General features: G+C 40.2%; 1 protein-coding gene across 1 annotated transcript in view; it reads right to left on the bottom strand.

Annotated features, from left to right (window-relative positions):
- Window positions 1-25,955, bottom strand: part of LOC130915401 (tumor necrosis factor receptor superfamily member 11B-like) — a 77,700-nt gene that overhangs the window by 5,583 nt on the left and 46,162 nt on the right. The window contains exons 2-4 of the mRNA XM_057835391.1: window positions 16,495-16,722; window positions 13,553-13,697; window positions 3,930-4,139 (exon numbers count right to left, since the gene is read on the bottom strand). Of these exons, the coding sequence (XP_057691374.1) occupies window positions 3,930-4,139; window positions 13,553-13,697; window positions 16,495-16,722 (583 nt within the window). The remainder of the gene's footprint in view (window positions 1-3,929; window positions 4,140-13,552; window positions 13,698-16,494; window positions 16,723-25,955) is intronic.

Here is a 25,955-nt window from a genome sequence, read left to right as displayed (position 1 = left end):
ACAATTACTTACAGAGTAAATACATAAGTTGCACAAAAATGGCTTTAAAAGTATGCCATTCCTAAAGTATAACATTACTACACAGCAAAAACACAGCTCCTTAAGACTAGTTAAAGTCCCTTGTTTTCAGTGTAAATCTATTGGAAATAGGTTAAATTAACTGCCAGCACTTGAAGTATATTTCACTCAGATTTCTTGAAGAAAAATGGCCAGCTGAAAATAAGATTAACAGCCTTATTTTAAGCAATAAAGTATTATATATAATCCTAAAAAAAAAAAAAAAAAAAACTTGTCAGATATGTTCTTTATTCAAGAATATGTATGGTTCAAAACATTATTTGAAAGCAATTTTTTCTTGATTTAGGTGAAAAATGACCTTATTTTTTTTAGATGTTTGGGCTTAATAAGAACAAATTGCAATATTTAGTTCAAGTAAGTGGAATAATCTGGCGCATTCAACTAGTCTTCAACACTCAAACAAGATGGGGAAAATTATTTGACTAGATTTAAGAAGAAAGATCTGATTAAAACGTCATAAATTTAAAGCGTACTGAATGCATTACTGACTGGATGACTTCTTTGTGTCGTTTGGTGCATGTTACAATTATCAACTAACCACTGTGCCGTCATGATAAACATGGTTTGTTGACATCACCTGTGTAAATGTCCGCGGTAAAACAGATGTGATCGACATGTCTTTCACGAAGAATCGTGGTCGTATAAACTGCATTATTTTTTCATCCAGGGGTTTGGCTATCGGGTCATTTCGGGAATTTCCTCCCGCTTGTGCCCTTCAGTCCGCCCGGCTGCCAAATTAGCACCCGCGCCAGGCCTCTGTCTCGAACCGGAGTGGCGGCGGCAGCTAAGTTCGTACCGGATATCCGCTCGCCCCGGCCGGCTCGCTGCGGCGCATTCGGTGCATGGCTCTGCTCTCATGCTCTACCCGCCTAGGGCGAGGCGGCGGCGGCAGCCTGCCGGACCAGCGGGCTCCATTGGAAGAGAGCTACTTGTCAACTATAGATCTCGTGAGGTGTTAGCCATAGATGGGAGTTTACCACTCGCTTTGGGCTGCATTCCCAAACACCCCGACTCCGGGAGGACCGCAGCGTCTCTGTATTGTCACAAGCCCCGTAGCTTCCTTTATAGTTTATTTGTTAACAATAGCTTTTTCGTGCTAGCAGCAGCCTCATATTCGTTCCAAAAATCATTGTGATGCAGTTTTAAATGGCTGCTGGGTTAGTGCTAGTGGTGTTCAATGAGGACACTTTCTTTAGGCCTTGAGGAACTGTTTTTGTAGATGGCGAGAGCCACACTGGAAAAGCAACGCACGCTAATGAGAGCGCCTCAACACTTATGTGTAACACCGCCTCCTCTATGACGCCGTACTCCTAAACCCCTCCTCCCACAGGGGCTCCAGAGAGGGGAGGGGTTGAGCAGGCGGCAGTGAAGAAGTGGAGAAAACTGCTTGGTTGCGCACATTTGGAGGCTAAATCAAGTATATAATTATCGGATTGCATTATCGGTTGATTTTTTAAATCATCTGTATTATCTGTGTGACGTCATAATTGCCATTATCGGCCGATAATTATCGGCAGCCGATATTATCGTGTATCTTTACTTATTATAATTATAAAATTATTTCTGGTTGACTGCACATCATATACAGGATGAAAAAGTATCTGAACCGTTTGGAATTTGTCACATTTCTGCATAAAATCACCATCAAATGTGTTCTGATCTTTGTCAAAATCGCACGGATGAAAAAACAGTGTCTGCTTTAACTAAAGCCACCCAAACATTTATAGGTTTTCATATTTTAATGAGGACAGTATGCAAACAATGACAGAAGGGGGAAAAATAAGTAAGTGAACCATCACATGTAATATTTTGTGGTCCCCCCCTTTGGCAGCAATAACTTCAACCAGACGCTCCCTTTGGCTGCAGATCAGTCTGGCACATCGATCCGGACTAATCTTGGCCCATTCTTCACTACAAAACTGCTGTAGTTCAGTCAGATTCCTGGGATGTCTGGCATGAATCACTGTCTTTAGGTCATGCCACAGCATTTCAATGGGGTTCAAGTCTGGACTTGGATACTCCAGAATGTGTATTTTGTTCTTCTGAAACCATTATGAAGTTGATTTACTTCTGTGTTTTGGATCATTGTCTTGTTGCAGCGTCCATCCTCTTTTTAGCTTCAACTGTCTGACAGACGACTTTCAGGTTTTTCTGCAAAACATCCTGGATCTGATCTTTGTCAAAATCACACTAATGTAAAAACAGCGTCTGCTTTAACTAAACCACCCAAACATTTATAGGTTTTCATATTTCAATGAGAATAGCATGCAAACAATGACAGAAGGGGGAAAATAACTAATTGATTCATTTGCCTAAGGAGACTTAAAGAGCCATTGAAACCAATTATTACCATACATTTTAAGTCAGATGTGTGCCCAATCACTGATGAGTGGTTTGATGCTGCCCTACCAACTATAAAACACACACCTGGTAAGAAATGTCTTGATAAGAAGCATTGTCTGATGTGCATCAGGGCTCGGTCATAAGAACTGTCTGAAGACCTGCGATAAACAATTGTTGATTTGTATAAAGCTGGGAAAAGATAGATAACATCTCTAAAAGTCTGGATGTTCATCAATCGACAGTCAAAGAAGTTGTCTACAAATGGAGAGAGTTTGGCACTGTTGCTTCTCTACCAAGGAGTGACCGTCCGCCAAGATTCAGCGCAGAATACCCAAAGAGGTAAAAAAGAACCCTAGAGTGTCTGCTAAAGACTTACAGAAATCACTGGCACAGTCCATATATGTAAAACCATGCAAGGTGGCCAAGAATGGTGTTCATGGGAGGACTCCACGGAGGAAGCCACTGGTTTCTGAGATAAAACATTGTTGCTCGTTTAATGTTCACAAAAATGCACTTGGATACTCCACAGAAGTTCTGGCAAAATATTTTGTGGACTGATGAAACCAAAGTTGAATTGTTTGGGAGTAACATACAACATCATGTGTGGAGGAAAAATGAAACAGCTCACCAACATCAACACCTCATCCCCACTGTGAAGCATGGAAGAAGGAGCATCATGATTTGGGGATGTTTTGCTGCCTCAGGGCCTGGACAACGTGCAATCATTAATGAAAGAATTGTTTTGCAGAAAAACCTGAAAGTCATCTGTCAGACAGTTGAAGCTAAAAAGAGGATGGATGCTGCACCAAGACAATGATCCAAAACACAGAAGTAAATCAACTTCATAATGGTTTCAGAAGAACAAAATACACATTCTGGAGTGTCCAAGTCAAAGTCCAGACTTGAACCCCATTGAAATGCTGTGGCATGACCTTAAGACAGTGATGTCAGACATCCCAGGAATCTGACTGAACTACAGCAGTTTTGTAGTGAAGAATGGGCCAAGATTAGTCCGGATCGATGTGCCAGACTGATCTGCAGCCAAAGGGAGCGTCTGGTTGAAGTTATTGCTGCCAAAGGGGGGGACCACAAAATATTACACGTGATGGTTCACTTACTTATTTTTCCTACTTCTGTCATTGTTTGCATACTGTCCTCATTAAAATATGAAAACCTATAAATGTTTGGGTGGCTTTAGTTAAAGCAGACTGTTTTTTTCATATGTGTGATTTTGACAAAGATCAGATCACATGTGATGGTGATTTTACGCAGAAATACGAGAAATTCCAAAGGGTTCAGATACTTTTTCATACCACTGTAGGTGTTGTCTTCCCATTTAAATTCATTGGTATCTGTCTTTGAGCTCATGAAATATACTGTATATCTGGTCACAAAACAAGACTAACAAAAATTCCCAACCCTGTAGAAGGGAAACGATCCCATTCTGTGTACAGCAAATGACGTAAATTAGACTTCATATGAGCTGTACACTTCCCTAAAGGTCTCACCTGTGTGACACAAATTGTGCTGAAGAGCACAATCAACAGCCATCATTTGGTCCTGACAGATGCTGTCTGAATTGGCTGTTCCCCACCTCAGTGTCTTCAAGCCCAAATCCGTGCAATTTCTGTGGGGTCGACATGGTTCTGTGGAGGAGCGGCTGCTGGAGAAATGACCAGCGGGACATTGCTTGCACACTGTATCACTCAACGGTGTACCTGGAAGCAATCAGAGACCAAACAGTCATGAAGAGGAACAAAAAGGAATATTTAAAATGAATGCTTTATACTCCTTTGACAGGTAAATATGCATTTGCCAATAACAGGAAGTCTCATGGCATACTACTTCACAAAAATGTCACAAAACATGGATTTACAGGTCAATTACTCTACATTCTGTCACCAATTTGGTTGTTCTGCCAGTAAGTATAGATCACTGGCATAATTAGAAAAAAAGACATGAATCATTTTCATACCCACTATGTGAAATTGGGTTATTTCTCACATATGATGATCTCTCATATCCCATTCATGTGCGGCACACTTGTTTGGGGGAACTGTTCTTTAGCACTAAATCAGTTCAATGAGGATTTTCATGGCGATGACAGAGATGCTATTCTTTTTATTATAAAGCGAATGATTTAAAAACTCTTATTTTAGGTTTAGTGACTTCATATTGCTCTTTTACGGTTTCTAAGAAAGTAAACCACAACATGTGCATTATAAGAGTGAATCAGCGTACTTTAGCAGCTTCTTCGGTGTTTTTTTTATTTTATTTCTTGCTGTAAACCAGAATAATGTGTAATTTGTTTTAAATACAGTGGAACTTCTTCCGTCAAATGCCTAAGAAGTCAAACAATTTGACCCAAGGCACAAAGAAAAGATGTACTGAACAAAAAAAGTTGTGTATAAAAGCATTTAATGCATCTCTGTCTTGACTGCTTGGTAAAATAATTGTCGTTGTGACTTAACAAATCTCCAGCACAAGGAAAATTGGAGGAAACAAGTGTATGTTTTTTAATTTGTTTTAATTGACTGTGCTTTTACATAGTTTTTACTTTTCACACTTAGCACATTTATATATTTTTTACCTATAATTATATTCCACAACATTGGATTCCCTTCAATTATAATTTTGCTTTGAATTTGAAAATGTAAATCACTGTAGAAAAGTTTCCTAAGCGAAATATGGGTGGTGCCATCATGGAAAATGTCTGCTTCGAACTTCCGGTTTAGAAATAAACTTGAGTTACGGTTGAAGTTAGCAGTGTCTTTGCCAAGTTAAAACTGCAAAATCAAGCAAGAGGAACCCACGGAATCTCTCAAAATGGATTCAGCACGACGTAGATGAGACGTAGATGAGATTGTATGATATTTCTTATCACTTCATTGCTCATTCCTGGACAAAATTCTAACAACTTTCTCAGCCTGTGTTGACGTGAGGTATAGATTGATACGCTGGCCACTTGAGTGACCAAAATAAGGTGAAATTACACATTATATTACATTTGCCGAATGCAGAAGGGCTGACACGTTGTTGTTACAAGGAAATACTACAAGGTACTAGTATGTATATACGTATCAACAAAAATAGAACGAAATTCTAATTCTAATTTTTTATTGCAGATATTGATCGCAATAAAAAAACATTTGGACAACATGATTCCATTTCGTTGTTTTATTTAAAACGATTGGTGCATGTGCAAAACAGGTCAATAAATCACAATTTATAAAATTATTAGAAAAATATTAACAAAGGTTGAGCATACGAGGAATGTGTTATCAGACAGCAGAGCTTGAGGGAGCTTCTCCAAACTTTCACCCGACATCATGGAGACCCCTCGGTGGCATCCAGACAGATTTTATCCCGCTGTCTTCGGTAATTCCAGTTCTAATAGGGTATCTTAAAATTGCTGCAGTTAAAAAGCTCGAAGTTGGATCTCGGGATCGGGCTGACAGTCCGCGCGAGGCGAACCACTGTCTCCAGCCCCAGCCTCTTGGCAGCCCCCGGGCAGAATGCATGTAGTCTCACGATACATGTCCATCAACGTACAGTTAGTGTTGTTGCGAGGCACATCAACACATCTTCCCTTGCCCAACAGTGTTTTTTACCTGTAAACAAATGAACAAAAACTTGTAACACTTGCATTTATCCAGTGCCATCCAAAACGTACTGATTAGCAACAGGCTAAATGGTTTAAATGGTGTTATACTTATATAGCGCTTTTCCACCAGCAGCAGTAGTTGTAGTAAAAATTATTAAACGTCATAATTACAATCATCATCATAATATCAATAGCAAAGGCAACAAGTCGTTTCATGCGCCAGATTTTAGGTTATGTATTTTTGGAGGACATACCTTCCATAAGACAGTGGCAGCATGACTACGCAAACGCCCGGGACCCGCGATACATGTACAGCCTGCAGTTTCGACGTCTCCCTCCTTTGTTACCTGCACCCATGCTTTGTGGTACGGAGCATTGAGGCACTGGCTTGGTTCCACATCCACCTTCATGAAGACAACATTTCTGTGTTCGTGTATGAGGACACATCCAACTTTGTGGCTGTGCAGGTACTGAAATGCCTCGGAGTTTTTCAGGTTCTTGATGGCGTTTTATCCACTGCCATTGAGTCAATAAAATACGATAATATTTTACTTTTGGTCACCCTCGGCCATTTCTTAATGTCAATGTCAATTTCGAGATGGCAGAAGGATGCAGAATTTCCTAATTGTGTGTTTTCAGGGTTTTTAGTGAGAGATGCCACTCCAGCACCATTAAAGTCAATGGTAAAAAACTTGAAAACGGAAGTCACTTGCAGCAATGCGGAAGTAAAGCAGAAGTACCCCGGAAACTTGTCTATTCAATTGATAAAAGTTTTACAACCTCCAAATTTAAAGGATAAGTACTCCATTTTCCATTATTTCAAATAGGAAAATGTATGTGTTGCATTTGATCAGGATTTGAACACTTTCTTTTTGTACGTTATACGTAACTATTTGTGCTATGTTTCCAATTTTTTTTCCTATTGGACATCCAAAGCCACTTTGTACTTGTATTATAGACCAAATTGCTATTTTTTTTGTCTGCTAAGACCACAAGTCACATGGTGCTTGCTGTGTGTCCACAATAACATCCTCATTTTATTCCTTGTAACTACAAAAAATGGCATTGATCAATTGAAATAGTTTTTTTTTGTTTGTTTCATTTTCTGCGTCATCACAGCATAGCAATCATTGACAACACGTGATTTTGTGTTCTTGTTGGAAACTTCAGAGTCAACAGCAATAGAACACATTAGGTGGCCAAGTGGGAAGCTGAGTCACTTCAAGGCGGCAAAGTGTTGGGTTTGGCTCCTCTTGAGGTTTTAAGTCTTCGACCACACTTCTGCCCATTACATAAGGAGCCATGCAGCTTAAGGAAGGGGAAACCCTCATAACGCTGTCCCATGTCGAGGAAAGTTGTCTCCTCTTTTACTATAGCGGTGTGCGAATTACAGGGTTATTAAAATAGCGGTTAAATGTCATAGGTGCAGGAAGTGGGGCATGCTATATTTAATGTAAAATGTGTTTCAGAGATGAAAGATGGGATGAATTTGTATTTATGGGTATTACAGTTGACGCAAGCCGCGGTGAAACAATAAAGGGCTACTGGGTTGAACATTTCCAGTGTATTCTGAAAGAAAGGAATTGCTCAACACACAAGATATGTATTAGCCATGAGCAGACTTTCTTATCAGGGTTGCACGCTAAAGCAGTAATTTGGAATATTACATGTGAAATGCACACACTAAAATGAAAGGTTAAGTTGGATGCCGGGTTTTGAACGTGTACCAAGCTTAAATACGTTGTGGAAGTTTACTGTGGGGAAGTTCAACCATTTGAATAGCTTTCAGAGATTTCTAATTTTAAATGCTGGAGGCATGGAATTTAGGTTTTGGGACTTGCTCAGCTGATACTTAGTAAAATCTTGACTTAACTTTGTTAAGTCACCTGATTCTGCACCTTGAGCAAGCCCGGCCTGCCTCTTCCTTGTGTGTATGCATGTTCTGTGTGTAGGACAGATGAGGGACCAAATCACGAACTCAACTCTATGAGTCTGTACATCCAGCATCTTTATTTATGTTCTGTGCATGTTCTGTGTGTAGGACAGACGGGGGACCAAATCACAAACTCAACTCTACGAGTCTGTACATCCAGCATCTTTATTTATTCAGCATCACTACCTTAATCGCCAATAGAGCTCGCGTGGCCTGCCTGCTTGCTCATCCGCTTGTCTATTTATCTGTCTGGCTGTCTTGCCTGTCGCTCTAACCATCTTGAAACCCAGGTCAATAAACTGCAGTCATAGCTGCCCTGCTGCGCCTGCATTTGGGTCCACTGCACACCCCGATCCTAACAGCCTTGAATAACACGATTTTTTTTCTTCGTTTCATTAGAAATATTGCTTGACAAGAATGCGATTATTGTGTGAATTAAAAAGACAGTTAGTTTTTGTAAAGTTATAATAATTAAGCCCTCCCCCTTCCCTGCAAATGTTATAAATCCATTTTAATGGTCCTGAGAAAAATGTCTTATTGTATTCATACACGTTTTTTTCTCCTATTAGCGTCCTTGTTCTCCACAAGCAGTGGCGGACTTGGCAATTTTGGGGCCTAAGGCAAACATATCCAGGGGCCCTCTTCATGGGTCAGGGGTTAAAAAGGTGAAAAGGGTGTGGAGGAAATATGTTCCGGTACATGAGGGCTGTCCTAAATGACAAAATTTCCCCTGATTAGTCAGCCGACTAGTTTTACGATTAGTCGACTAATCTAATAATTTTCTTTTTTTTTTTTTTACTAATTTAGCAATGAAATTTTTGTTGACACTTATTAATTCACAAAACTGTTTTGGAACACCTAAATTCTTTATTAAAGTACAAATAATCATGTAAATAACAATAATTAATCACAAGTAAACAACGAGGTTAAATGCTGATAGCATTTACTAGTGCAAAAGAATGGAAAGTAAACAGATTCAGAACACTGACTTTGCCTTTCCAACATTATCCAAAACCATTTAAAAAAAAAAAAATTCTAGCATTATTATTATAGTATACAAGTGATATAATATTCATTCATTCATTCTTTTTCCATGCCGCTTTTTATAGTAGTATAATAATCATAATAATTATTCCTTGCCAATTATATTTGTCATAAAGAGTGTCATTTGAAAGCTATTCTTAGTGTAGAATCTGTATTCTGTAGTATTTACTATACATATTATAATATTAATTCTGAAGTATGTCGGATTAACTCCAGATATCGTTATTTATATGACGAACATGACGTGCTTTTATTTTGGAGTGTTCACCGGAGGTACGTTCGCTAAAGCGCGACCTGAAAGCTTTACACTCCGTAAAAAATCATTCTCCGTCATTGCATGTGGAGTCACTAATAGATTTAATTTTTTTTCGTTAGCAAATCCTGTTAACCAGCTGTTGAGTGTTATTGTATGACTGAATTGAGCTGTACATCATTGTTTCGCCACAGGGTGTGCTGTCGTGTATTTTATGTTCGGTGTGAAGAAGAAGAAGAAAGTTAAAAGAGGCATTAGAGGCCTGTTCTCAACTTCTCCCTCACTGCATTTTGGCTCTCATGGAGTGCACGTTTGCTTATGTGTTCGAAATAAACAATAGCCGAAACGCAAAGTAGCAAGTGAGCTGTAAAAATAGCGAGCTTAGTGGCGTGAAAACCGCGGGAGAGCTAAGTGAAGCTAACAAACAGCTAAGCGGAGCTAAGCGATGCTAAACGAAGCCAAGCGAAGCTAAACGGCGCTAAATGAAGCTAAGCGACTGATACTCAGTCCGTCGTCGTGGAACAGTCCATTGTAGTGCGTGTGTGGGGGGGAGAGATAATATAAATGCAGCATTCAAATAGCTTTCTTTTTTGATTTGTTATTTGTTTGTTTGGTATGCTGACATAATTATACATGACGAATAGTTGGGGGTTCTGCTGACTCTGGTGGACCAAGCCCTTGCTCGTTGGGACAAGGGCAGCTGGTTGGGGGCCCCCTATTGGTTGGGGGTCTAAGGCAATCGCCCTCTTCGCCTGAATAGTAGATCCGCCTATGTCCACAAGGTACATTCATTCACACTTAAGTTTGAGTTATGCTTCTGTGTTGCGGTGATGGCGTAGCGACGATGTAGACCCTATGGCGTCAATGAGCATTAGATAGTTCTGCGGCAAGGGAATGCGTTGCTCTGTAATTCACCGCCAAGCCACTACAGGGCATGTGGCATTGTGTTTGTATGGTTTAAGGGGACTCTTGTCGACTTCCTCTAGTTTTCTTCTGGTTACACAACAATGCCAACGGAGGTAGAACGCTTGAATGTGGATTATCAGCTCATCAAAATTGAACAACAAATATTGATCATACAAATGTTGAGGTGCGGGCGACACAGAAGACAGTTGCGGAGGTGGTCTGTCCGACTGTTGAGTCTGGCAGTTTGCGAATTCTAGCATTGGGTGGAAGCCAGAAATCTGAGTTGTCCACCGTATTGTCCGATTTCTTTGCCGTGTCCTACAACCAGCCAGTGGGAAGCCATAGCAGATTTCTCGCTTCTATGCAACTTCCCAAACAGTGTTGGAAGTCTTGATGGTAAACATTATCATAAAAGCACCGAGGCACTCTCAATCAGTGATGATGTATCAAGTGAGTGAACTGTCTATTGTTGAAAATTAAACAACTCTTAAAGGCCGAGTTATGCTTCTGTGACAGACCTAAGCCGTCAAGGCAGACCCGATTTACGACTCTACGCTACAGCCTGACGTGCACCTCCACAGATTCCTTACTGGGCGTCAAGTCAAAGTGAGGTGTCATGACGCAAATGGACTATGATTGGTCCGCTCAGACTGTTGTTTCCGGTTCACCGTGAAATCACCGCCATTTTCAAACATTGTTGTGCTAGACGCAAAAATGGACCAAGCTGATGAGAGTATCATCAAAGATGTCCGCAAGTATGACAACCTCTACAATGTCTCGTCAAGACATTATAAAGATTGCCAAACGGCAAGCAATTCGTGGAAGGTGATTGCTGAAAATACAGGGCTGGAGGTCAGCGATTGCATAAAAAAATGGAAGAACCTCCGAGACAAGTATGTGTGTGTTCGGAACCGAATGGCCACACGAAGCGGTGACACAGTCAGCCAAAAACTGCCAGCTTTTTATCACTTCATGTCATATTTTTGGTTGGTTTACTTTATCATTTATTGTGTACATATGTTTGCTGTGTGTCGGTGACTTATTTACATTTTACACTTCAAGTATATGAAGAATAAAGCACAGGTTTCGTGTCAAAAGAGTTGTTTTGAAGTTTAATTTTCAACAACAGACAGTTCACACACTTGATACATCATCACTGATGGACTGAGCAAGGGGTTACAGAGCAACCCGTTCCCTTGCCGCAGAAATATCGAACGCTCATTGACGCCGTAGGGTTTACATCAGGGGTGTCCAAACTTTTTGCAAAGGGGGCCAGATTTGGTGTGGTAAAAATGTGGGGGGCCAACCTTGCCTGACGTCCTTTACGTAGAATATATTTAAGCAAATTTTAGCAAGCCATTCTGTGTGTGACATTTGCTGTATTTTTTGTTTTTAATTAATAATTTCAACAATCTCGCAACTAGCCTTCATGGCGTTCTTTTTTGACTCTCAGGCTCTTGCGAAATGCTGCTGCTTTAAAATTAAACTACGGTAGCTTCAAGTTGCTTCAATTTCTCGCTACGTATCTTCCCTGTAATCTTGTCGTACACGTCAGCGTGACTTTTTTGGTAATATCGCCTCACATTGAACTCTTTAAAAACAGCGACTGTCTCTTTGCAAATAAGGCAGACACAATTGCTGCGTATTTTAGTGAAGAAATAGTCCAATTTCCACCTATCATTGAAGCGTCAGCCGTCGGAGTCCACTTTCTTTTTTTGTTGATTGTCGCCATTTTAGAAAATTGGGAGTAAAGGGTCACACGGGGTAATGTTAGAGTGCTGCTGCCTTTTACTGGCTAAATGAGGAGCAGCATTTAGTGTGTAAGTTACTTCATATGCTGGTAGCAGTACTACTGACCAATTTATTAAGTCTGTGCGTGGGCCAGACGTTATTGATTTTATGACAGAGGCTAGGGGCCAGATGAAATTTGTCCACGGGCCGCATTTGGTCCCCGGGCCAGACTTTGGACATGTCTGGTCTACATCGTCGCTACACTGTCACCGCAATGCAGAAGTATAACTCCAGCTTAACTCGGCCTGTAGGGATGCACCCAAATTGAAATTAAACTTAGCCTGAAATACAACTAAGCTAGATAGTATTTAGATTTTTTTTTTTTGAAATATACATTTTTAATGCTGAGAATTACAAAAATATCTAGTTGATCATATTTTTTGGTACTGACATTTCAACAATGCACAACAAAAAGTAAGATTACGGTACACAAAATTAAAATGAACTCAACCCACTAAAATCGGAAATCTTTTGACTGAGAGAGGCAACCTCCCCCTACAAATAATAATAGTAACATTAACATTAGCCATAATAATAAAAAATAATCATTTGCTATTGGTTCACAGACACCCTTCTTTTTACTTTAATTACTTTATTTATTTTTTATTTTTATTTATTTTATTTTGGGGGGGGTGGGGTGATTCTGGTGAAAACGCGTTTCCGACCAAAAGCAAATCCACAATTTTCAGCCACCAAATTTTCGGTGCATCTCTATTCAGTCATATTTACTGACGACCAATTCAAAGCTTTAACTAAAGTTCGGAATGTTAGATGGGAGAAAACCTATGCGAGAACAACAGGAAAGGCAGGAGGAATGAGTAAAGCAGTTTTGCAGACATACAAAACACTAAAACCTTTAAAAACAGATGAGTTAATTTATAGGGTCAAAGAGGGACCAACTACCACCAAATAGTTGAGTGAAAAAATGAGTATTAACCAACTAAACCTAGTAGTAGTTGGTCCATTTTGCCACAAAAATGTGGATAAAAGATGCCCAAATTGGGCTATTTTTAACTCCACAGTTTTAGAATGCATGTTGCTTCAATATACAAAGTGTACACAAAATCATGCATGTGGGTCATTCAATATATAAGATAAATTTTTTGGTATAAGGACTTCTAATACAGATCGAAGCTTACTTTTTTCTATTTTACTTCTTTTTCACTTGGATTTAATTTAATTTTCAGTTTTGGCGATTAATAAAGGTGGCTGACCAAGAAGCATGCTTAAGGACTGAATGATTGAACAGTGGTTTTTGGTTGCTGAAGGGTGCAAACCAGAGTAGATTCTTAGGAGAATGTTAACTGTGTATGGTCCCGTATGTTTCAACCGAAAAAATGTCTGTAAAAATGGGACAGTGACATGAAAGTCAAAAGTGTTGTGAGCGACCGGCTGAGACTTCAGTCCAAAGAATTTTATGCTGAAGCAATATGGAAGCTTGTACACAATTGGGAAAAGTGTGTGACAGTGACAGGAGACTACGCTGAGGAAGAAAAAAAAAAAAGTTTCTATCTGTATAAGAAGTCCTTATACTGAAACATTCACCTTATTTATTGAATGATCCTCATATTTGCTTCAGATGCTAATGGAAATCTCTCACCTAAAGCTTCCACTCCATAGCCGGGTGGGCAGGAGCGGTGTGTGATGCAGAACTCAACCACGAGATGGAAACCTGCAGCACACTCACACACTCTGTCGTGAGTGCTGTTGCACTCATGCTTCACCAACTGTCTCTCCTTGCACACCTAAACACAGAGCACACAGTGGAGCACTGTCATGGGTCTTGAAGTGAGGAAAGTGGAAATAATTCGTTCAGCCACAGTCACGAGGGTACTGCATTTCTCCAGTTCCCTGAACATCATGCAATAAAGCTATTGGAGTAAACACAAAGGTGTAACGTAAAAGGGAAGCTGAGTAAAAACATGAAGGCTGACATTTTTTGACCACTTCACTTAAGTGAAGTAACAGAGTCCAATGTGTGTGCGCACATACCCAGGAATCTTAAATAGAAAAACAGGTGTCTTTTTGAAAACAACAATAAACAGTCAGATTTGGCCTTTTAACCTCCAACCTGCTCAGAGGTTGCAAAAAATCCTCATACTCTGTATTCTGGCAGATAAATGAATGTTAAATATATAAGCACATATAAAAAAGTACAGTGGGGCAAATAAGTATTTAGTCAACCACTAATTGTGCAAGTTCTCCCACTTGAAAATACTAGAGAGGCCTGTAATTGTCAACATGGGTAAACCTCAACCATGAGAGACAGAATGTGGAAAAAAATAAACAGAAAATCACATTGTTTGATTTTTAAAGAATTTATATGCAAATCATGGTGGAAAATAAGTATTTGGTCAATACCAAAAGTTCATTTCAATACTTTGTTATGTACCCTTTGTTGGCAATAACGGAGGCCAAATGTTTTCTGTAACTCTTCACAAGCTTTTCACACACTGTTGCTGGTATTTTGGCCCATTCCTCCATGCAGATCTCCTCTAGAGCAGTGATGTTTTGGGGCTGTCGTTGGGCAACACAGACTTTCAACTCCCTCCACAGATTTTCTATGGGGTTGAGATCTGGGGACTGGCTAGGCCACTCCAGGACCTTGAAATGGTTTTTACGAAGTCACTCCTTTGTTGCCCTGGCTGTGTTTCGGATCATTGTCATTCTGAAAGACACAGCCACGTCTCATCTTCAATGCCTTTGCTGATGGAAAGAGATTTTCACTCAAAATCTCTCGATACATGGCCCTATTCATTCTTTCCTTTACACAGATCAGTCGTCCTGGTCCCTTTGCAGAAAAACAGCTCCAAAGCATGATGTTTCCACCCCCATGCTTCACAGTGGGTAAGGTGTTCTTCAGATGCAATTTAGTATTCTTTCTCCTCCAAACACGAGAACCTGTGTTTCTACCAAAAAGTTCTATTTTAGTTTCATCTGACCATAACACATTCTCCCAGTCCTCTTTTGGATCATCCAAATGCTCTCTAGCGGACCGCAGATGGGCCTGGACATGTACTTTCGTCAGCAGGGGGGACACGTCTGGCAGTGCAGGATTTGAGTCCCTGGCAGCGCATTGTGTTATTTGTTACTGTGGTGCCAGCTCTCTTTAGGTCATTCTCTAGGTCCCCCAGTGTGGTTCTGAGATTTTTGCTCACCGTTCTTGTTATCATTTTGACGCCACGGGGTGGGATCTTGCATGGAGCCCCAGATCGAGGGAGATTATCAGTGGTCTTGTATGTCTTCCATTTTCTAATAATTGCTCCCAGAGTTGATTTCTTTACACCAAGCGTTTTACCTATTCCTATTCCCTATTCAGTCTTTCCAGTCTGGTGCAGGTCTACAATTTTGTCTCTGGTGTCCTTCGACAGCTCTTTGGTCTTGGCCATAGTGGAGTTTGGAGTGTGACTGACTGAGTCTGTGGACAGATGTCTTTTATACCAATAATTAAACAGAGTTAAAACAGGTGCCATTAATACAGGTAACAAGTGGAGCCTCATTAGGCCTCGTTAGAAGTTAGACCTCTTTGACAGCCAGAAATCTTGCTTGTTTGTAGGTGACCAAATACTTATTTTCCACTCTAATTTGGAAATAAATTCTTTAAAAATCAAACAATGTAATTTTTAGTTTTTTTTTTCCACATTCTGTCTCTCATGGTTGAGGTTTACCCATGTTGACAATTACAGGCTTCGCTAATCATTTCAAGAAGGAGAACTTGCACAATTGGTGATTGACCAAATACTGATTTGCCCCACAGTATGTAATAATACTTATTCAACTCTCATACTTCATAATAAAATTCAGACTGAATTGTACTCATACGCAAGAATACACAATTACACAATTACAATTACCGTTTATACCTATTTCAATAACTTGTCACAATGGGAAAAACCCATGTGAAAAATAACGTTCCTCTTTTATTAATGAACAAGGAAACCTACTGAGAAGAGAAAATCAATCACTTTGCATTTTGCTGTCACTTAATCAAAAACAAGCCTGTGTTAGTATGACTTCAAGGCTATTAAAACAACGTATTATTGTTGCTTTGCTAACAATGATCTGAGAAGAAAATGCTAAATTAGGTAATGATGAAAAATATACCTTAGTTACTTGGTTATTTCAGACAAGACAGAGGAATTTTAATTGTTCAAAGCTCTTGGTGCTTTTCAGACTTGCATCAGACACAAGGGCACGAGTAACACATTCTCCACTAATTTTGTAAACATTGTTAACATCAAACATTGCCCTTAATTACCAGCGTAGATGGCTTATAGTTTTCTTGTCTGAATCCGTTCCAGTTGTTATTAAGCTCACTGACTCACATTCCTCCTTGTCACTGCTCTCCCTGGTTTTAACACAATCAATCAAGAGCTCACCTTTTTCCATCTTATGACATATTGTCATCATATGAAAAAAATATCTGACAAAATAATAATAAGAAAGTTTTCAAATGTGAAAAATGAATAAATACATAAAAATCCAACTAAGAATAAAACAGTATTAATAGGCCACTTCATTACTTCCCAAAACTTGACATACCGAGGTGCAGTATTGGCACGAGTCACCCCAGTGCCAGCTGTCTGCAAAGTGTCTTTCCGGGCAGGCTTGGCACTCAGTGGCCCTGTCAGCAGTACAGTGTTTCTTCACGGCCGTGCCAGGGGGACACTGGTCACACAAGAGCAGGTCAGAGGTCACCGGGTCTCGGTATTGGTACTTGGAGGGCTCACCCTGCTGCTGGATGGCCCAGGTGAAGGAAGCGGTGAAGAGCTGAAACAAAGGTACATATGATCAACACAGAGACGATGAAAGCCATCTTGTCTGTTTTTGGCTCGATCTTCAAATATTTCTGAATGCTGGAGCAGTGGCCTGCCCAAAGGCTTCCAGTAAGAGTGAGTTGAAGGAAAGGTCAGAGCTTTAAAGTTGTAGCTCCTGGTGGACTCGCTGGGCTCCAGCCAATTGCTATGCTTTAAAGAGCCTGAGAAGAAATCTGTCCGCAGAGATGAATCTCTGCATACAAGCTACTTCATTTCTGGCACTCCTCAAGCAACGATTATTCACATTGTAATGACGCCAAACAAGGCTGTAATTTTTGTTGTATGATTTCATCGTGTCTGTTACTCTTCATCATGTTTCTCACTATTCCTTTGCCGTATTTTTGTCATATGCTAAATGATTTCTGGACAATAAACCTATAAAGTGTAGGCAGATGTTTCATGGCAGATAATAACTTAAGAGTGACACACTGACTTATTAATATCTTATTTACAAAAAGCTGAGTCTGTCTGTGAGTTGTCTGCAGCCCATGAAATATGAACTGAAACGAGTAAATCTTTTGCTTTCTGTAGGTTTGTTTGCAGTTGCAGTTTTCCCATTGGTCACCAGATGAGAAGACTTAAAATCTTGGGGTGGCACACGAAAATTAAAAGGCAGAATTTTAGGATATCATTATAATTTTGTACTTATGGGCTAGTAGAAAACTATCAGTAATATATTAGGGGAAAAAAACTTTTTTGTGCTATATTTAATGTTACTAATGATCTATTGTACTCGGACTACAGTAAACAGTCAACATTTTGAGTTCCGCAAAAATTATGTTTTATTATGTAATGAATACTTAAGGCATAAGTTACACATTTATTGTAAACAAAACAATTATTGTGGAAAGCAGGGAGAGGTATACACAAATAAAAAGTTGGTACCGAAACAATCATATACTGTATTTCTTAATAATCATTACAAGCTAGTGTGGGGTTAAGGCCGAGTTATGCTTCCCCGTCAGACCTGCGCCGTCAAGGAAGATCCGATTCACGACCCTGCGCCATAGCCTGATGTGCTCCTATTGAATTTTCAAACCCTAGCGTCACGTCGACGCATATGACGTGGCGGAAATGGACTGTGATTGGTCCACTCAGACTGTTGTTTCCGGTTCAGCGGGAAATCACCGCCATTGTCAAACATTATTTTTTCACACGCAAAAATGGACCAAACCGACAGGAGTATCATCGAAGAGCAAGTCTCAGCAAGACATCATAAAGATTGCCAAAGGGCAAGGTCAGTGATTGAATAAAAATGGAAGAACCACCAAGACATGTGTGTGTTCGGAATCGAGAGGCCACCCGAAACGGTGACCCAGTCGGCCAAAAACTGCCAGCTTTTTATCACTTTGTCGTGTTTTTGGTTGGTGCACTTCATCATTTATTGTGTACATATGTTTTCTGTGAGTCTGTGACTTACTTACATGTCACACTTCAAGTATATGAAGAATAAAGCACAGGTTTGTTGTCAAAAGAGTTGTTTTGATGTTTAATTTTCAACAACAGGCAGTTCACACACGATACATCATTACTGATTGAGAGTGCCTCGGTGATTTTATGATAACCTTAAAATCAAGGCTTCCAACGCAGTTTGGGAAGTTCCATAGACGCCAGAAATCTTCTATGGCTTCCCACTGGCTGGTTGTAGAACACAAACAAACAAATCGGGCTGGATGACTTTGCAGACCTCGGACAAAACACTGGACGCAGTGCTCGAGCAGTTTGAAGCTAGCCGCCACAGCTAGCTGGTTTTTACCCGAGGCTAGAACTCTCTATGCCGCATCAAAAATTGGACAGACCGCCTCGAAATCGTGTTCTGCGTCGCCTGCGCCTCAACATTTGTATGATCAACATTCATTCAATGTTGATGAGCTGAAGAACCACATTCATGCGTTCCATCTTGCATTGTTTATTTTTTTCTCCGTTAAACTAGACAAGCGGAAGTCAACAAACATGCCCCAAAACCGTACAAACATAACGCCACACCCTCTAGTGGCTTGGTGGTGAATTACAGAGCAACGCGCCACCTGGCCGGAGAACCATCAAATGTCGAATGACGCCGTAGTCGCTGCGCCGTCGCCGCAACGCGGGAGCATAACTCAGGCTTTGGTGTTGTGGCCAGTAAATTTACCGTAAAGTGGTACCTCGACATACAGTACGATAGCTTCGACATCCGACTTAAAATGTACTTGACATTTGTGCCCACATATGATGACATTCTCGATATGCGATGATTTCATTGTTTTCTTGCAAGACGGACGCATGGCAGATTTTCTTGTGAGAGAAATCAACATGGGTCCCGAGAAGGTAAGTGCAAGTGGTGAAAAAAGGAAAAAGGTTATGCCATCCATTTAAATTAAGAAGGAAATGATGTCACAATATGATCCCCGGCCTGGTGGTTGGGGATTACTGGTCTAGCCAGTTCCTACACACGCACATAGCTACCGGTCTGTGGTGCATTTGCTCCTGGGCGGCAGAGAAATAATACGTCATTTGTTAACGACCACAATCTGGCTTGTGCGTACTGACACATGCCTGTCTACTCTATTGAATAATCCGAGTACAGATTTGTGTACGTCCTCATGTAGTGGTTGGGCACCATTACTGGAGTGTTTGTACACCTACAGCAGCCCAGTGTCAGTCAATATAAACTAGCAACGTTATATGCTGTGTGCTGCGGGCGGCAACGTCCTTGGACAGCTTTTTTACACGGAAAAGGCCACCTGCTGAACCAGCAGAGGAGCCAACAACCAAGTCCATTCTGCATAATGTGTGGCTAAAAGCTAGCACACGAGGCAACAAAGCGAATGCACTGGGGTTACGTTTACACTAGGACTGATAATTTTCACAAGTGTATTTTGCCGACTATTTCTATACCTGTCCACACTTCGTTTAAGGTGCATTTAAGCCCCCCCCGCCGCTTCTGCGAGGTACACCTGCATTTGCGCAAACTACACATGCGTAGAAAGGAGAATCCTCATGTGCTACGTCATCGCCCGCGCAGTCAACCTCTGAACTGGAAACTCATTGATCACCAGCGGGAAATTTGCTACACCTTCTAGACCAGGGGTCGGGAACTCTGTTTTGTGATCCCCGTTTTTTTTTTCGTGATCGCAATTGAACGCATCATGTGGGAGTGAGAGTGAGTGAGGGGAGGGCATGCTCGGCTTTTATGAGCAATCGCCGAGTTGTGGTGATTGAAATAAATCTTTAGAAAACAATGAAAGCCTGACATCGTTACTTCGGATGTTACAATTGATGCTCAGTTACACTCTCACTGCTTGGAAAATAAAAAACAGAAACATATGGTCTGGCGCTGCATATATTTCCTGGAAGTGGAAACTGCAGCAAGGAGGACTTGTGCAGAACAGTGGCGCTCCTGGAAGTGGCGTTAGTTTTGACAGGCAGAAATGTCATCAAAATGAAACTGATCTAGCACCTCTATAACTTGGGGTATCACACAGTTCATTTTTCAGGGTTTCATTTTCCTCTACGCATTTTTATATACTCCAGTTAGGCCGGTGTTACACCGACATTGTGTTTGGAGGGGCCAGCCCTGCTGCTGGCTGATCGGAGACGATGAACTAATCCGCGATAGGAGGGCCACAAACGGGCACTGAATTGAAGCATATTATTGCGACGTACGTTTGAAGGTTCTAGAAAAATGTGTGAATCCATGATCAGCTCATCACAGCTCGTTCAAGTCGAGCCAGCCCGCTTGTGGAAAAGAAAAGAGGAGCCTCCATGTTCACAATTCCATCATGCCGCACTAAAAGTGGTGATGGCACACTCCATGATGTCACTTCCTTAGTATCCGATTGTTGTACGGGGACAGCAGTCTATCTTCAGGTGTGGGTAATATTACCAGCCTACATTATCCGTGTAGCAACAAACTAGTGTGACCAACATGCCGTATAGTCTAACTAATTACACGTTTGAAGGCCATTATCTGTCCTAGGGTAGACGTAGCCTGAGAGCATCATACCTCATGGTTTTCCCATTGGCAGTGTACCAAATACTTGTTCTCCCCACTGTATATATATATATATATATTTTTTTTTTTAAATTTTAAAAATTTTTTTTTTTTTAAGTCATTATTTTTTTTTTTTTTTTCAAACTGAATTTTTCAATCCAGAGTGAGGGGGCACACTTTAAATATGGCGGAAAACACTCAAGTGACTTGATGTTCCGCTCTGAGACCCCCAATTTAGCCAACTTTCAAAATTGTCCGATTTGCATGTGTGATACATCATTGGAAAGCTTAAAATCTCAATTTTCTGGAGGAATAAAAATGTTGAACAGGAGGGCATTTAAAAAAAAAAAAAAAAAAAAAAAAAAAAAAAAGTTTTTTTAAACAGCAAAACACTACCTGGAGGTGAGAGCAGGCGAGAGCAGAATTACAGACGTCATGACTTTAACGAGATATTATCGAGTGCTTACCTTCTTTTGATCCAAAAACTCCATGTAGCATGTATCACTGACAAGACACTATCAAGACACAGCTGTGAATGGCCACAGCTGGATTTTTGGGGGATTTTATGGGTGAAACATGGTAATTTAACAGGGGTCGCGATGCAGAAATCGCAGACATCAAGGAGTGGTCGAGAGTTTCTCTTTCATATATTTACCCTTTTAAACTTTTTTTTCAATTTTCTTTTTGTTTGGGTCGATTACTTATCATCTAAAATATCGGAGAAAATGCGACAGTAACAAAAAAAAAATACAATTAAGCGATAGTTATGAGGTAGATATCCATGACATTTTTACAGACGCCATTTTTTTCATTGTGACATAATTTGTTTAAATGTTTAAAATATGCAAGTGAATAACTTTTTTAAGTCTTTTTTTTTTTTTTTTTTTTAAACAAAATATGAGACATCAATTAATGATTCTAAGCTAAAAACGACAGACATTTTGAATAATAAATAAAATTAATTATCTTCGTTTTACGGCTGGGTTGAAACAAAAGCGGTTGCGCGACGTCTGTAAACGGGGGTTTTCAGGGTAAAACGGACAAATTAAAAATAGTTCGGGGGCTTCATGCGCCATGAATCTGCTATGACAGCATATAGACACTTTGTTCTATCAAACACAACAGTTGTTTTGGCTTCAAATACAGCAGTTTCTTTTAAAGAGGAGTGCAAGAGCAGAAACTGCTTTTTCAGTCTTGTCTGTGTATATATAAAAGTGATATAGGCATCTTTGAGTAAACTTCGAGTAAAATTCAAGTATCTTGAGGCCGGGCTGAGTGTCCTCTTTTTTAGAAATCAAAATATGGTCACCCTACACTAGACTAGACAACACGGCTCACCGGTCCCCCCCCCTCACCTACACATACACACGCTGTCTCCTCTGACCTCCATTCGCCAGTAAGTTAAGGTGACAAAACACTTGATTTATTATTTCTCATCTATTCATAATTTATTTGTTTTACATGTGTCTTATTTATCCTGCTAAAGCTGCTGCCCCCGCTACCCGACCCCGGAATAAGCGGAAGATAATGGATGGATGGATGGATGGTGTCTTATTTAATGCTTCTGTTAAATTAGACAGAACACTCACAATATCCACATGCACCCGCTGTCTCCTCCAACCTCACCTTCTGCAGTCTCTATAAGTTAAGGTGACAATACAACCATTTTTTTCTTTAAAATTACCATTTATTATTATTATTTTTATTATTAATTGTTTTTATAATTCATTTCTTTTCCTATGTGTAATTGCTTTTAGTAATTGTACCTGCAACAGTTATTAAGGATTTATCGTAGGTTTTTGCGCTGTGGAACGAATGATTCAAATTATAATGTATTTATATGGGAAAATTCCACACGACATACGACCATTTCGACTTACAAACCAGGTCCTGGAAACGGAATTAAATTCCTATTTAGAGGTACCACTGTACTGGTCCTTCTCAAAAATTTAGCATATTGTGATAAAGTTTATTATTTTCTGTAATGTACTGATAAACATTAGACTTTCATATATTTCCGATTCATTACACACAACTGAAGTAGTTAAAGCCTTTTATTGTTTTAATATTGATGATTTTGGCAAAAAAAAAAAAAAAGCCAAGAAAAAACCAAAATCCCTTTCTCAAAAAATTTGCATATCATGAAAAGGTACTCTAAATAACTCAAAACCCCTGCAAAAGATTCCTGAGGCTTTTAAAAACTCCCAGCCTGGTTCATTACTCAAAATCACAAACGTGGGCAAGACTGCCGACCTGATTGCTGTCCAGAAGGCCATCATTGACACCCTCAAGCAAGAGGCTAAGACACAGAAAGAAATTTCTGAGCGAATAGGTTGTTCCCAGAGTGCTGTATCAAGGCACCTCAGTGGGAAGAAAAAAATGTGGCAGGAAACGCTGCACAACCAGAAGAGGTGACCACACCCTGAGAAAAATTGTGGAGAAGGGCCAATTCCAGACCTTGGGGGACCTGTAGAAACAGTGGACTGAGTCTACAATTGAAACATCCAGAGCCACCGTACACAGGCGTGTGCTGGAAATGGGCTACAGGTGCCGCATTCCCCAGGTCAAGCCACTTTTGAACCTGAAAAAGCCGCAGAAGCGCCTGACCTGGGCTATAGAGAAGCAGCACTGGACTGTTTACTCAGTGGTCCAAAGTACTTTTTTCAGATGAAAGAAAATTTTGCATGTCATTTGGAAATCAAAGTGCCAGAGTTTGGAGGAAGACTGGGGAGAAAGAAATGCCAAAATGCCTGATGTCCAGTGTCAAGTACCCACGGTCAGTCATGCCCTGGGGTGCCATGTCAGCTGCTGGTGTTGGTCTACAGTGTTTTATCAAGGGCAGGGTCAATGCAGCTAGCTATCAGGAGATTTTGGAGCACTTCATACTTCCATCTGCTGAAAAGCTTTATGGAGATGAAGATTTCATTTTTCAGCACGACCTGGCACCTGCTCACAGTGCCAAAACCACTGGTAAATGGTTTATTGACCATGGCATTACTGTGCTCAATTGGCCTGCCAACTCTCCTGACCTGAACCCCATAGAGAATCTGAGGGATATTGTGAAGAGGAATTTGAGAGACACCAGACCCAACACTGTGGATGACCGGCCGCTATCGAAGCATCCTGGGCCTCCATAACACCTCAGCAGTGCCACAGGCTGATCGCCTCCATGCCACGCCGCATTGAAGCAGTCATTTCTGCAAAAGGATTCCCGACCAGGTATTGAGTGCATAGCTGATATAATTAATTGAAGGTTGACTTTTTTTGTATTAAAAAACACTTTTTTGTATTGGTCGGATGAAATATGCAAATTTTTTGTGATAGGGATTTTTGTTTTTTCTTGACCTTTTTTTTTTTTTCTGCCAAAATCATCAATATTAAAACAATAAAAGGCTTGAACTACAACAGTTGTGTGTAATGAATCTAAAATATATGAAAGTCAAATGTTTATCAGTACATTACACAAAATAATGAACTTTATCACAATATGCAAATTTTTTGAGTAGGACTAGCATATGGAGGGCTTTGCCACACCTGGCTACCCCCTGGTGGCGCCATTGCTTAACTGTGAGCGTTGGTGAGGTATTCTACATTTCTGCCTCCCAGTTTCCAGTCTTATAGCCTCGAAGCTACTCTAGATGATTGGAAATTAGGCTGGTCAAACATCCAGAGCCACGTTCACGTTTCATTTCCCATTTGATTAGACAGTGGCGGTTTCATGCAAGCAGCATACATTCGCTGTCTGGATACTGAGGCGTAAAACATTAAATCAAATCCAAAATATAAGCAAAACTGCACTTCTACCCCCCAGTTTCCAGTTTTATATCCTCGAAGCTACTGTAGATGATTGGAAATTAGGCTGGTCAAACATCCAGAGCCACGTTCACGTTTCATTTCCATTTGATTAGACAGTGGCGGTTTTAAGAGAGCGGCATACATTCGCTGTCTGGATACTGAGGCATAAACCATTAAATCAAATCCAAAATATAAGCAAAACTGCACTGAACTTAGTGTTGTTGGAATCGCAGATTAGCTTTAATTGACAGGGTTAACTTTGAATGAGCTGCACATTTTTTATATATGGGTGTATATTCTGTGTATATCTGTTGTCACATACACAGTTCAAACAGCAATTGATACATATAATTGTGATTCAGGGTCTTAATTCTGCTGCCTAAATCTGATTTGGGGAAGGTCATGTATTTGAGATTGGGACCCCTCCAAATGGGATGATTTCAGTAAAATAACAACTGGTGTGTAAAGTATCTTTTGTTTGTTGTTTGTTTGTTTGTTTGTTGTGTGCTTATCTTTGAGCATTTTCATTAGTTATTTTAACCTGCCAAAATTTGTAATAGTTTGGGACAATATGAGTGTCCACCACGCCAGCATAATCATGGTTTGCAACCCAAGACAGAACGGTAATGAAGTTCCTCACACTATACTCCCCATTCCTCAATCCCCTAGATGATTTTTTTTCTCTACATGGAGATGGCAAGTTTATGATTGCCAGCCTCACAATCAGATGACTCTCCTGGATGCCATGAATGCAGGATGCAGTGACATCCCAGCAGATGCCTGCAGAGGCTGGGTAGGATAGTCAAGAAGATTCTCTCCACACTGTATAGCAAGAGAGGACATCTGTTGCGACGTGGATGAAAATATGTCGCCAAACAGAGAGGAACGTCAAGATGTGTTGAAAGAATGGGTGAATAATCCTGACAGGATTTGAAGTTTAGTTGTGCTGATTGTCTTATGTTCACATTTCTTAATTTGGCTTTTATGTTATATTTCTTTGTGATAGTCAGTGTTGTCTTTTGCTTTCTGTATTGCAATGACTTGGTCTGCAAAGGTTATAAAAACAGTAAAATTGTGAACTGAATCTTGTCTAGTCTTGCAATCAATCCCCCACACACAAAGGTGTTAACTTGCAATTTTAGTCAAAATTTACATACGCCATCTTCAGCATCAGAGCCTTCCACCACAATTGAGAGCATGACTAAGCAATTACACTGTCTTGTCTGTACACGATGAAACAAGACCTTTTCATTCTGACACCACTGACATGTTCATTGACACAGATATTTAATTTTCAGGGATAGACAAAGTACTTTGCACGGAAAACTGGCTTTTGCAGGTAATCCATGTGTTTTTTTGCTGCTTGTTCGACATGTTGCGAGGATTGAACAAGTAGTTTTGAGAATTTCAATTCCGAT

Source organism: Corythoichthys intestinalis, chromosome 4 (genome assembly GCF_030265065.1).
Source record: "Corythoichthys intestinalis isolate RoL2023-P3 chromosome 4, ASM3026506v1, whole genome shotgun sequence".
Classification (NCBI taxonomy): Eukaryota; Metazoa; Chordata; class Actinopteri; order Syngnathiformes; family Syngnathidae; genus Corythoichthys; species Corythoichthys intestinalis.
This window is presented reverse-complemented; position numbering and strand designations above follow the sequence as displayed.